Source organism: Otolemur garnettii, unplaced genomic scaffold (genome assembly GCF_000181295.1).
Source record: "Otolemur garnettii isolate 467f Iridium unplaced genomic scaffold, OtoGar3 scaffold00029, whole genome shotgun sequence".
Lineage (NCBI taxonomy): Eukaryota > Metazoa > Chordata > Mammalia > Primates > Galagidae > Otolemur > Otolemur garnettii.
This window is the reverse complement of record NW_003852424.1, coordinates 10269397-10281520: the sequence shown is the minus strand read 5'-3', so window position 1 is coordinate 10281520 and position 12124 is coordinate 10269397. Positions and strand designations below refer to the sequence as shown.

Here is a 12124-nt window from a genome sequence, read left to right as displayed (position 1 = left end):
TCATCTCTCAATGTTGGATACTGGCTTTGGAAATTCATGGGAATAGAGAGTTTCTTAGTGTTGAAAGAGTCAGTTACACAACTGCAGCACATATCTTTATTAAACTATAATAGACCTTTTTATCCAGATAGAAAAATACAAGTATGCTATATCTCAGAGGAAATTTAATCACATCTGGTTTGATTCTGCCCTTACTATTTGATCCTAGACATTACTATTAAGCCTCAGTTTCTTCATTTGGAAATGGAAATCACATTTAAGCTTAGAGTACTATTTGTAAACACTAAATAGAAAAATCAATGGAAATCTCTCAGCAAACCAAAAATTGTGAATTAGGTTATCAGTGCAGGGTTGTTTCATTTTCATTGAAATATAACTTATCATACATGCTGTAAAATGCACATTCATGCCCTCCCACTTGGAGCCCCTCATAAATGGTAATGTGTAGTGAAATTTAAGAAAGGATAGAGCTTGCTATAAGACAGATGAGAGTAATTATCTGATAGAGTACAGCAATTGTACTGTCACTCTAAGTCCTGCACTCTAACCACCGAGCATACTATACAATGTACAATGCATAACCCACCAAGTGGCACTCATAAGAACATTCTGAAAATCTGTGACCTTCAGTTGTCTGCTAGTCCCACAGCGCTCTCTCAAAAAAGGTGATCATAACCATTTCTTACTTATAAGTAGGTTTGTTACTGTCACTTAACTCTGTAACCCTGACTACAACTGATTAGTTTAGGGTTCTACACTCTGGACAAAGACAAATCACATCCTAGAGTGATTACTGCCTCACTAGGAGACTCTCAGTCTGGTCTTCTCTCTTGGATCCTTCAAACATGATGTCTGGAAAGAAGGAATAATGAAAGCAGATCTAGAGAAAGCAGTAGAAGCTGAGCTGACACAGAAAGAAAGAAAAGCTTAAAAGAAATCTTGGCATAATTGTCTTTCTCTTCTTCAGACCAAGTAGCTCAACTTGTCTGTATTTTATATGTTGGGCTTCCTTAAAATATTTATTGTACTAAATAAAAAAAAAAAGGATGGCCCTACAGCTCCCCTCTAAAAGAAAAACTTTGAAAATGTCTTCTCAGTAGGTATAAAACAGGTTTGCACTATAGTGAGTGCTGAGCTCTACTCACGGTGAATATGCATAAGAACGAACTTATGATGATTTAGTGCTTGTCAGGTACTGGTGCTCTTCTGAGAGCTTTACAAGTATTGTTTAACTCTCATTGAATCCTCCTGATCATTTTGTGAGTGAAGAAATAAAGGCATGGGGTTAATTCAGAAACTTTCTCAATCTCCTGGTTAGACAGAGGGGAAGTTACCCTGACAGTCTGATTCCAACCTCTGTAGCCATTATACCATTACTACCCTGGACTGGTATTTCACAAGTCTACCAGTAGGAAATGGATTCGATATCTGGCATTTTGGTATATGGGAAATACAGCTGTACTATGGTACTGTACTGCCATAGTAGAAAGAATTATAATGTAGTTAGAACACCAGTCTTTTCTGCCACTGAAAAAGGAGTTAAAAGTCATTTGTAGTTTTATTGTTTCCTTTCTTTCAGTTTGTACAGCTCTAGGTTTTCCCTGCTTATGAAATCCTTTTCTATTAACTGCTCACTTGTAGGTTCTGCAAGGGGGACCATTCCCTTGAATGACAGATGCCCATCTGTCCTTAGGGAGCCCATGACTTTTGCCACCCAAGTACCCAGATGTGGGAGCAACAGACATGCAGAGGTGCAGGAAAAATAGCCCCATGTACCTTTCCACATCAACAGAACTAGATTTGACATCAGTTGAAGTATAAACATCCTGGTCAAAGTACTCTTGCATCCAAATACAGACTTACTTTTTGGAACATAAGGCATATTCATAGCAGGTCACCTGTAATGAACAGTTCATTCTGCTGTGATAGCTAGTGAGTCTCCTAGAAGAATGCTGGTAAGTGTTTAATACCTGACTCACTGAGAGGGAAAAAACCTTCCTCTGTAGTGTTTGCCAAGTTTAATGGTACAAATACTCCTACTATGGTTGATTCCCAGCCAATGGGAAGTGATTGAACAGAGAATGGAAAAGAGATGGTCACAACCTGCTCTCATGAGCTGCCAGGAGATATAGCCCCGTGGCTTTCCTTACTTACTCTCGCACTTGAATGGCTTTGCGAAGATTTCCTGACTCAAATTTGGAGAAGAACCTCAAGCAATTAGAAGCTGTATCTTGCAAAGGCCTGTAATGAAATAGAGGATTCATGAACATACACATTATTGCTGTTCTTGAACACTGTTTGACATTTCTTTCCTTTTTGTTTATTTTTATTTTTTTTTAAATTGATTGCATTTGTTAGGTAAAGTCCCTATGATAATTGTGTCCCACCCGCAAAAGGTATGTTGCACACCATGACCTCCCTTCCTTCCTTCCCTCTCTCTCTGCTCTCCCTTTCTCCCACCCCCACCATGTACTAGGTCATTAAATGTCCTCATATCAGAATTGCGTATGTAGGATTCTTGCCTCTCCATTCTTGTGATGCTGTACTAAGGATAATGTGTTTCCCTTCCATCCAGGTTAAAACAAAAGATGTAAAGTCTCCATCTTTTTAAATGGCTGAATAGTATTCCATGGTATACATATACCATAGCTTGTTAATCCATTCCTGAGTTGGTGGGCATTTAGGCTAGGCTGTTTCCACATTTTGACAATTATAAATTGAGCTATGCTAAACAGTCTAGTGCAAGTGTCCTTATGGTAGAAGGACTTTTTTTCTTCTGGGTACATGTCCAATAATGGGATTGCAGGATCAAATAGGAGGTCTAATATGAGTTCTGAGGGTTCTCCACACTTCCTTCCAAAAAGATTGTATTAGTTTTCAGTCCCACCCCACCAACAGTGTAAAAGTGTTCCCTTCTCTCCACATCCACGCCAACATGTGCAGTTTTGAGATTTTGTGATGTGGGTCATTCTTGCTGGGATTAGATGATGTCTTAGGGTGGTTTTGATTTGCATTTCTTTAACAATTAATAACAATGACCATTTTTTCATTTCTTAAAGAGAAGCTTTCTCTTACAGATCTTTCACCTGAATTTTCATCATGCTGTTTTTGGGCATGGGAACAGATTGCTAACTTGAAACATTCCTATTCTCTTTCCATTAACAGAATTCTCCATGCACCCCATTCCAAGAATGCACAAGACCACCTACCAAGGCTCATCTAAACTGAAGACAACTTTATTTATAACATCACTTGGCTGGATAAGCCTCCGGACATCCTCTAATATCTTAATCCTGAAAAGAAAAATTGAGAATATTTTAAGGGTCAGCCTTCACTCCCTACCCCATTCATCTTATGGTCACCTGAGAAAGGCCTTGGGGATCATCCCAAAAGTATAAAAACTGAGAGAAGTTCAATAACAGCCCAACCTTGAGCTCAAAGGGTGAAAAACAGCACTGTCCTCCTTTGCTTTCTTCTTTATCAAGAAATAAAACTTCACTGGGAAGTAGAAGTGTAGGAAGCAGTGATGTAAGATTTCAGCTAGAGGATTCTTGGCTTGAAGACAAGTTTTATCAAGCTCAGTTGGACTAAAAAACTTTGGAACCTTTCCAGTTATGTGAATAAGAGGGTCCTTTACACTGAGACAGTTCTGGGGGACTTTAAGACTATTAACTGTTAGCATTCTCAAGATTTGAAAGGCTCCAATAAGCCTTTGTAAATCTCGTGTCATGTATATTCTTAAGGCTCTGTCTGTTCCAGAAAGCCAAGGTCTATCTTTTGTCTGTGAAACACCAATATCTGAGATATTTAAGTAAGAAGAAAGAAGAAAGTTTAGGAGGTCTTTCAAATTACCTTCTTGAATATCCAATTCATTGGGGTGGGGTGGAAGAAGGTGGAGGGGGAGGTAGACGTGAGGCTGAAACTCAGAGAGAAGACATTCTATGCAGAGTAAAATGGTCCTAGACCGACCCCTGTTGTGTGTTTCTCAAAAACTTGAGCATGGCAGAAAATGTATAAGGATAGAGTCAGAGATAACAGCCAGGAGCTCAAATGGAAGCAGTTCTGGGGATCTACCACCAAGAGAACAATTGATTGATTATATGGAAAGTAAGTTACTGGAACTTCTGGTCTACACACTGCTCCATTGGCTTGATATATCCATGACTTTTTTCCCAAGGAAAATAATTTTTTCCTCACCTTTAGCAGTTTCTGTTTTAATTTCACTATGTGGAGCCAAAGACAAAGCTCCCTTTCCTGCATTCTTAGTATAATTTATCACTCAGTATTTTGTCCCAGAGAATGTACCTTTTCTATCTCCTCCTCAATGATGGAGCAAAACTATTCTCCAAACCAAGTCAGGGTCTGTAAGTTTGAGGATATGAAATGAAACTGCAACATTTCTTTGTTAGCAAGAAATCCTACACAGACTTGCAGTAAACAAGGAAAGAAATCTCAGTCAGTTCTGGATTTTTCTGAAAACCTTCCTTGGAGGGAAAATTCTAGCATTTACAAAAACTAGATAATCCTCCCTGTTGTGGTGGCTTGCAATGGATATAGATAAGGAGTTGCATTAGAATCAGGTAAGGAATTCTTTGTCAGGCATGCCTACCACTACCTCTCGCTTGATTTTGAAATGACCTTGTAGAGGGCAAGTTTTCATGTTTGACAAAAGTTTCCCAGCAGGCTTTACATGTTCCTGAATAATGTTCACTTTAGTATCAATGACAAAATTATCTGTACAAACCATTGAACCCATAAAAATATTAAAGAACAAATAAAATACATAGCTTTCAAGTAAGAAGCAACATCACCTTTGGACTCCACATTTGCGTTCCAACATGGACTGGGCAGAGGGAGGTGGACAGTGTCCCCAGAGGTCAGGAAATGCCATCATCTTGAAGTCCACCACAGAGCTGGTTCCTTTGGCTTTGTCCATATAAAGATAAGGGTCATGGAAAGGTATATGCTTGGGATGTGTCTCCAGGAGCTTATCCATTACTTCCACTGTTTCTCTGGATCTAGCTGAACTGGAGAAGGCGGCACCTATCCTTGAGCAGAACATGGCATCTATGTCCCAGGCATGCTCTTTCAGGGAAGCCTGATTGTTGGGGATTTTACTTCCAGAAGAATCTCTCCCCAGACTATTGGATTGTACATTTGAGTACGGGTTTGTTATGGGTCCTTTTCTGGAGGCCAGGGGCATGGAAGACCTCCCCATCTTCACCACACGCAGAAGGGAAGCCTGGACTGTGTCTTCTCTTTCTTGGTCTTTATTGAAGCAACGCTGCCTTGAGGCAGCAGCCATCGGAATGTGTTGGTGATTGACACACTGAATCTCTCCAAAGTTCCAATTATCTCCAAATTTGGACACTGGTTCCTTCAGGTTTAAGGTGGAAAAACAGTATGTCAGTGTTTCCCTCCAGGTAAAGAATATAGTTTGATCCCTGTCCTTCCCCTCTGGGCTCAGATCTAAGCATAAATCTTGTGAATTAGGAAGCTTTTTCCAAGATCAGCGAAGAAAGACTGACCTTCAAGAGTCAAATAAATGACAGAATTACAGCAATACACATTTGGAAGGGGCTTTTGGTGGGTCTAGAACAACCCTGAACAGTACGTGATTGTCTTCTGTAACACCTCCACTAAATTATAATCAGGCTGAATAACTTCATTTATGGGGGGCTCACTGCACCCCAAAGTTATGTCTTTCATTTGAGGATAATTCAGATTCCTTTGAAAAAGTCTTACTTACACTGAACAGAAACTTCCTTCCCTGAAACTATTAGGATTGAGCCCCTTTTGCTTTCTGAACTGAAGTAGAATGTATTAGCTCCCTTTTGTACACGTGACTTAGCTTATACCCTTAGATGTAGCCAAATTCATGATTTATTAAGAGCCATAAGAGAATAATGGAGATCAAAAATCAGGTCTGAAATATTGATGGCAGCAATAGCAGCAGCAGCAGCAGCTAGCCTCTGGATTAACACCACTAAGTCTAAGGTTTCCAATCTGTTTCTACTAATAACAAAAACAAAAACTGCTCTGAATCAGAATAGCCACCTTCAAAAACCCATCTCAGACAATTTCCCTACTTTGGCATGAGAACAATTAAATTATCATGAATGTTAATTTCCTTTCTCAGGGCATAAGGGTAGGGCACCTCGCCCACCAGATAATAGGTAGTAATGTGCATCTCCTGCGGTCGTGCATCACTTAACAAAGGAGAAACATTCTGAAAAATGTGTCGCTAGGCAATTTTGTTGTTGTGCAAACATCATAGAGTGCACTCGCATAGATCTAGATGATGGAGCCTCCTATACACCTACGCTATGGTATAGCATAGCCCATTGCTCCCAGGCTACAAACCTGCACAGCATGGTACTCTACTGAATACTGCAGGCAAATGCAACACACTCATGGGGACTTGTATATCCCCATATACACAACTGTAGAAAAGGCACAGTAAAAGTATGGTAATCAAAGTGAAGCACTATCATATACGTGACCCCTTTTTGGCCAAGCTATCTTTATGAAATATAGGACTGTATTTCTATCCTAGGTATGAAATCAGATTGCAGAAGCATTGCATGCATCAGCTACCTGGTTGACATTTTTGCTTTTCTCTCAGAAAGATCCCAGAAGAAGATCGCTAATGATGAGCAATGCTTTCCATCTGGACATCTCTATTTGACCTCCCTAAGAACCCATCAAGCACCTCCGAAGAGCAGAACCAAAGCATACGACATACCTCAAAGCTGCAGGAGAGCTCATGACACATTTTCTCATATTGCTTCAGTTCCTCTTCAGGTCGGTCAAGACCAGGTTTGGAAATCAGCTTGTCCACATCTGTTTCCAAGTCATCATCCTACAGTGGAATATTCATAGAACAGATGACAACCAGGAAGTCCCACCTGAGAAGCATTGAGACGGGATACAAATGTGCTTCTTCAGAATCTTACAACACGGTTTCCTTGCTTTGAAATAAAGAATTCAATATGCCAAATTGTATTTTTAAAGGAAAAAGAAGGAACATGCACAACTTTTGCCAGCACTGATGTCAGTATTTATCAGCCTTATCAGAAACAAATAATAATTTGCATAAAATGAGATGAACTATATAAATAATAAAGTACAGTATAGAAGAAATTCTCATCACCTACTATCATCAGCATCATGGTAATTACTGTTCCTGCTTATTAGGTCCTTTAGGCTTGTCACAGATATTTAAAGAGCACCTACTACAAGTACTCTTCCAGGCACTGATGGTGCAGTAATAATGAAACAGACAGAAGTCACTGTTGCCATGGAATTTGCCTTCTCAGGAGAAAGAAAGCAGTAAATAAGAAAGTAAACAAATGAATGGGGTGATTTCCAACAGTAACAAATGTCATAAAAATGATGAAAGAGAGTGATGGTACCCGAGTCCATGGAAAGGGATGCTGTTTAGATTGCAGGATCTGAGAAAGCCTCCTGACAAAAAGAGGCAACTATGCAAAGACCTAGAAAGGGATGATTGCTAACAGAAGGAAAACCTTCACTTTGCTCATGTAAAGTTGGGGACCGAAGCACACAGAATCAGAGGGAGATTGGAGAGATGCGATTTGAGAAGTCTTTAGGAGAGAAACTGTATCAGCCCTTACAGGATGTGGGGAAGAGTTGGATCCCTTTATACATTTAAAAGTTGACCAAGTCATTACCAGTCTTCTCTTCACTAGGTTGAAAAAACCCAGATACTTCATTTTTTCTAGATAGACAATCATTTTGTAATAATTTAATAGTGATGGTGACTCTCCTCCAGATACTTGAGTGTCTTCCAAGGATTATAAGGCCTCTCGGAGAAAAGATACCAGGAATCAACCAGTCTAGTGTCTTTATCTTTCCCAAACCTAGATTAAATTCCCCTAATAAAACAGGGGAGAAAAATATATTGTATGTTTTAGAAGTATACTCTGTTAGTTAAGGAAGAACTTGGCAGTCCTGGCAGCCTAAATCCAATAAATGTGGAAAATAAATGCTTATATTTCTGATCCAGGGAAGAAAGGAAAATTCAACTTCTGTCCATCTTTCACACTGTTCCTCCAAACTTCAGATTTAAAAAAAAGTAATTCCCATGAGCTTCACAGAATGGTATTTTCAGGTTTAATCTGCACCAGGCCCAGACCGACAGCCACCACTCTGATCCTTTCCAGTTTCATCTGCAGGTTCCTACTTGCCTCTTCCCCACCCACTGCATCCTCAGCCATGGCCCTGGGTGCCACCAATGGAAACCCAACCTGCCAGGCCACTGGGAAGAGTGCGCCCACCAGCAAGTAAGACTGTGCTTCAACTGGTATGCCTGGAGTGAGGAGAGCCATGCGGCCCATGAGCTGCAACCTAAGTCATTCCACATGTGAGCTGCTTAGCCTTACCATGACTCACTGCTTTTTTTGTAAATAAAGTATTGTTGGAACTGAGCCACACCCATCCATTCATTTAGGTATTGTCAGTGGCTGTTTTCTCAGTAGGACAGCAAAGTTGAATAACTGTGACAGACAACAGCTTCAACGTTCTGCAGCTCTCGGCCCTTGGCCAGTTCTCACTTCTCTCTGTATTTCTTGTAAATACCATTTACACATATCTAAGATGGGCCTGCTCCCATGTCCTCATTTGCCATCTAGGATTCGAGTACCCATTCAATCCACATACTTTCTGGCTCTTACTCCTTTGATTGGACACTTACTCAACTCAGCCTTGAGCACACCACCTCTTTAAAGATTGTGATTTGAACTCTAACAGGAAAAATTCCTGAGTAAACTAGACTGTGAGCTCTTTGAAGATAAAAACTATTTGTTTCTGTAGCCTATTAGCATCCCCAAGAACTTAGCGGGGAACACACAGATCATATCCAAGAACATACCTAAAAGAAATAAGAAATTAAAAAGAAAGGAAAGAAGAGAGGAAAGGAAGGGAGGAAAGAAGGGAGAGCTTGACAAATCTAATCCCTGGGTACATGGAGGAAAAATATGGTCAGTATCTAGTCTATTTCTACTGTGAGCTTCTCTATTCTTATGTTGACCTTGATGATTTTCATTCACAGCACAGCACCAAACTTCCTACTCTCGAGATCCTTTACAGATAAAAGATCCTTTTAATCATTCTTCCTAAGAGACCATTCCCAAGTATTAGGTAAGATTTTCAAATGAGAAGGCCACTGGGGAAAGTCCTGGATCAGTTCTGTGACCAGAAATAAAATGTCTGGCTTCTGGATCATATCCCCAGCAGCAAATACTGCTGGGTTCACAAGGGAAAGGCCATTTGGCTAGACTACCACTGCCCTTGCTCTAGTCAAACCCCGGAATCAAGCCCTGATTCTGATGTACTTCTATTTCCCTACAACTCATGCTTATGCACCAACTTCTCATCTTCCTGCCTTGGATCACAGGGTTTCAATGAATGGTTTCATAGACGTCACCAGTTTGTTTTGTGCTTCGTTCCCAGTTTGGTTTATTTATTTGTTCTCATTCCACTCCACACCACCCCTCCAACCTCTGTGGAGGGGGGACTGGTCCTCCCTCTCATGCTGTGTAAAGTCAAGTGGTGGCATGCACCTTGTCCCTCCTCATCACACACATGGCAGCTGACATTCTATCAATGAGCAAGCAAGAGGGGAGGGGAAAGTGGCATTGATGAATGACTGCAGCAGCACAGTAATATTAAAATATTTCTGTGCATACTCCACAGGCCTGCACCACCAAGCCACAGCAAAAAACCAATTTGCAACTGATGACTTCAGAAATGATTCTATTTATCAACAAAATCCAGAGAACGCTGATTGTCAATGGTAGTCTAAACTTACAGATGTGGCTAAGAGGCAGTCTCCATATAACTACTACTATCATCAGCAAGGTGAGTGATTATCATGATGGAGACTTCAAAGACTCTTTCTCTCTAAGCAGATGGAAGGCAGAAAAAAAGAAGAAAGAAAGGAAGGGAGGCAGGGAGGGAAAGAGGAAGACAGGATTTTTAAATTTGAGTTTTATCTCTAGAATGTCATAAAAAATAATATTTACTTTAGAATCTTATTTTACAAATTACAAAATTAAGAAACTATAACTTGAATGGACTTGTCCAAATCCATGTTCACCAACAGAAATGGAGACAGAATAATAACTCATAGAAAAATTATTATTGTAGAACAGTGGCTCTCAACTAGAAACAACTTTGGCAATTCCTAGAGACATTTTTGACTCATACCTAGGATGCAGAGGAGTTGACGCAACTGGTGCATGGGTCACTATGAAAGTTTTGAGACAGACTATGTTATGCTCCATTATTTCACTTCCAAGAAACACAGACAATAGCATCCTCTCTGATTCACCCAGGCAAGTTTCAACTTACTCAGCTTATCAGTGTTGCTGGGAGGGTTTCATTTGTTTAGGTTTCTTGAGTTTTGTGTATCTCAAAACTTTCATAATGACCCAAGTATTTAGTGGGTAGAGGACAAAAATGCTGCTAACCTACAACTCACAGGATAGTTAACTTCCACAATCAGAAGTATCCAGTCTAAATACCAATAGTTCCAAGGTTTTGAAGGTTTGTTGCAGAAAAGCAGCCAGTAAACCATGTCTCATTGCTGGTTTTGGACACAAAATTTTATTGGAACACCGTCATGCCCATTTGTTTATGTATTATTAATGGCTACTTTTGTGCTACAACAGCAAAGTTGAATAGTTGTGACGAAGACTGCATGGTCCACAAAACCTGAAATAATGACTATCTTATTTTTCATAGAAAGTTCACTGACCTCTGCTCTAAAGGATAGGCCATTATGGAATAGAGATGAAAGGGCATCACTTCCCTGATGGCCAAGTTGTGCACCGTGCAAAAGAAGGGAGAACAATTCACACAGACTCTGAAGTAAATGGAATTATACAATCCAGTGGCCCTGCGCTGCATGGGAGGATAAAAGAGACATATGAAGATAGGTGAGATCTACTAGAAAGTTCCCTGGAGTGGGCACTGAGAGAGGGGTACACTCATGCACTGTTGGTGGGACTGCAAACTAGCACAGCCTTTGTGGAAAGAAGTATGGAGAATTCTCAAAGAACTAAAAGCATACCTCCCACTTGATCCCACAATCCCATTACTAAGTATCTTCCTAGAAGAAAATAACAAGTCATTTTACCATAAGGGTATTTGCACTCAAACATTTACAGCAGCTCAATTTCCAATTGCAAAGATGTGGAGACAACCCAAGTGCCCACCAACCCATGAGTGGATTGTATACCCTGGGTTACAGGTATACTGGGGTATATGTACACCATGGAATAGTATTCAGGCCATAAAAAGATAGAGACTTCTCATTATTTGTTTTTACCTGAATGTATTTAGAGAACATTCTCCTAAGTAAAGTATCTCAAGAATGGAAAAGCAAGCATCCCATGTATGTAGTACTAAGCAGAAACCAGTAGATCAACAACTACAGACCCACATGAGAGAAAAACAAAATTAAATCCAAGAAGCAGAGAGTGAGAGAGTGTGGAGGAGGTTTAGTAAGTCCCACCTGAGGGGTACAATATAGGGGTATACGGCACCCTTCCTGAGTGAAGGATTCAACTACAAGTCAGTCTTTGGACTTTACCTACAAATACAAATAACATAACCTAATTGTAGATACCCTCATGTTAATCAGAAATTTTAAAAAATAAAAAGGAAGGAAGAAAGAAAGAGGGGAAGGGAGGGGAAGGGAAGGCAGAAAGTTCTACAGTTTCACATGCACTTATTAAATATACCAACCCTAAGCCTTCATCGTGGTGGAGGATTAGTGCCTTCATAATGGACAGCCTCTGACTTCACAATGAGACACTGTACTAGGCCTACCAAGAGGAAAACGACAACTTGTAAATCAATCACAGTAGCTGTCATTTACTGAACGTCATCGTCACTGGAGTGGCAGTACAAAAGTAAGTCCTTAAAATTTACACTGGGCTTAAGCAAACATAGGGAGTGACATTTTTTCTTTGCATGATGTGACCATGGAGATTAGTATAAGCTCGGGTTCATATACCTACTTCTTCTTTCACATCTTCAGAATTTGAACCTCTGTCCACCTCTTCATCACTTTCATCTTCAAAATCCCCTGGATGCA

General features: G+C 40.1%; 1 protein-coding gene across 1 annotated transcript in view; it reads right to left on the bottom strand.

Annotated features, from left to right (window-relative positions):
• AGBL1 (ATP/GTP binding protein like 1) overlaps positions 1 to 12124 on the bottom strand; it is a 581937-nt gene that overhangs the window by 501708 nt on the left and 68105 nt on the right. Inside the window, exons 8-12 of the mRNA XM_023512636.1 lie at positions 12048 to 12115; positions 6746 to 6862; positions 4812 to 5377; positions 3210 to 3293; positions 2155 to 2241 (exon numbers count right to left, since the gene is read on the bottom strand). Of these exons, the coding sequence (XP_023368404.1) occupies positions 2155 to 2241; positions 3210 to 3293; positions 4812 to 5377; positions 6746 to 6862; positions 12048 to 12115 (922 nt within the window). The remainder of the gene's footprint in view (positions 1 to 2154; positions 2242 to 3209; positions 3294 to 4811; positions 5378 to 6745; positions 6863 to 12047; positions 12116 to 12124) is intronic.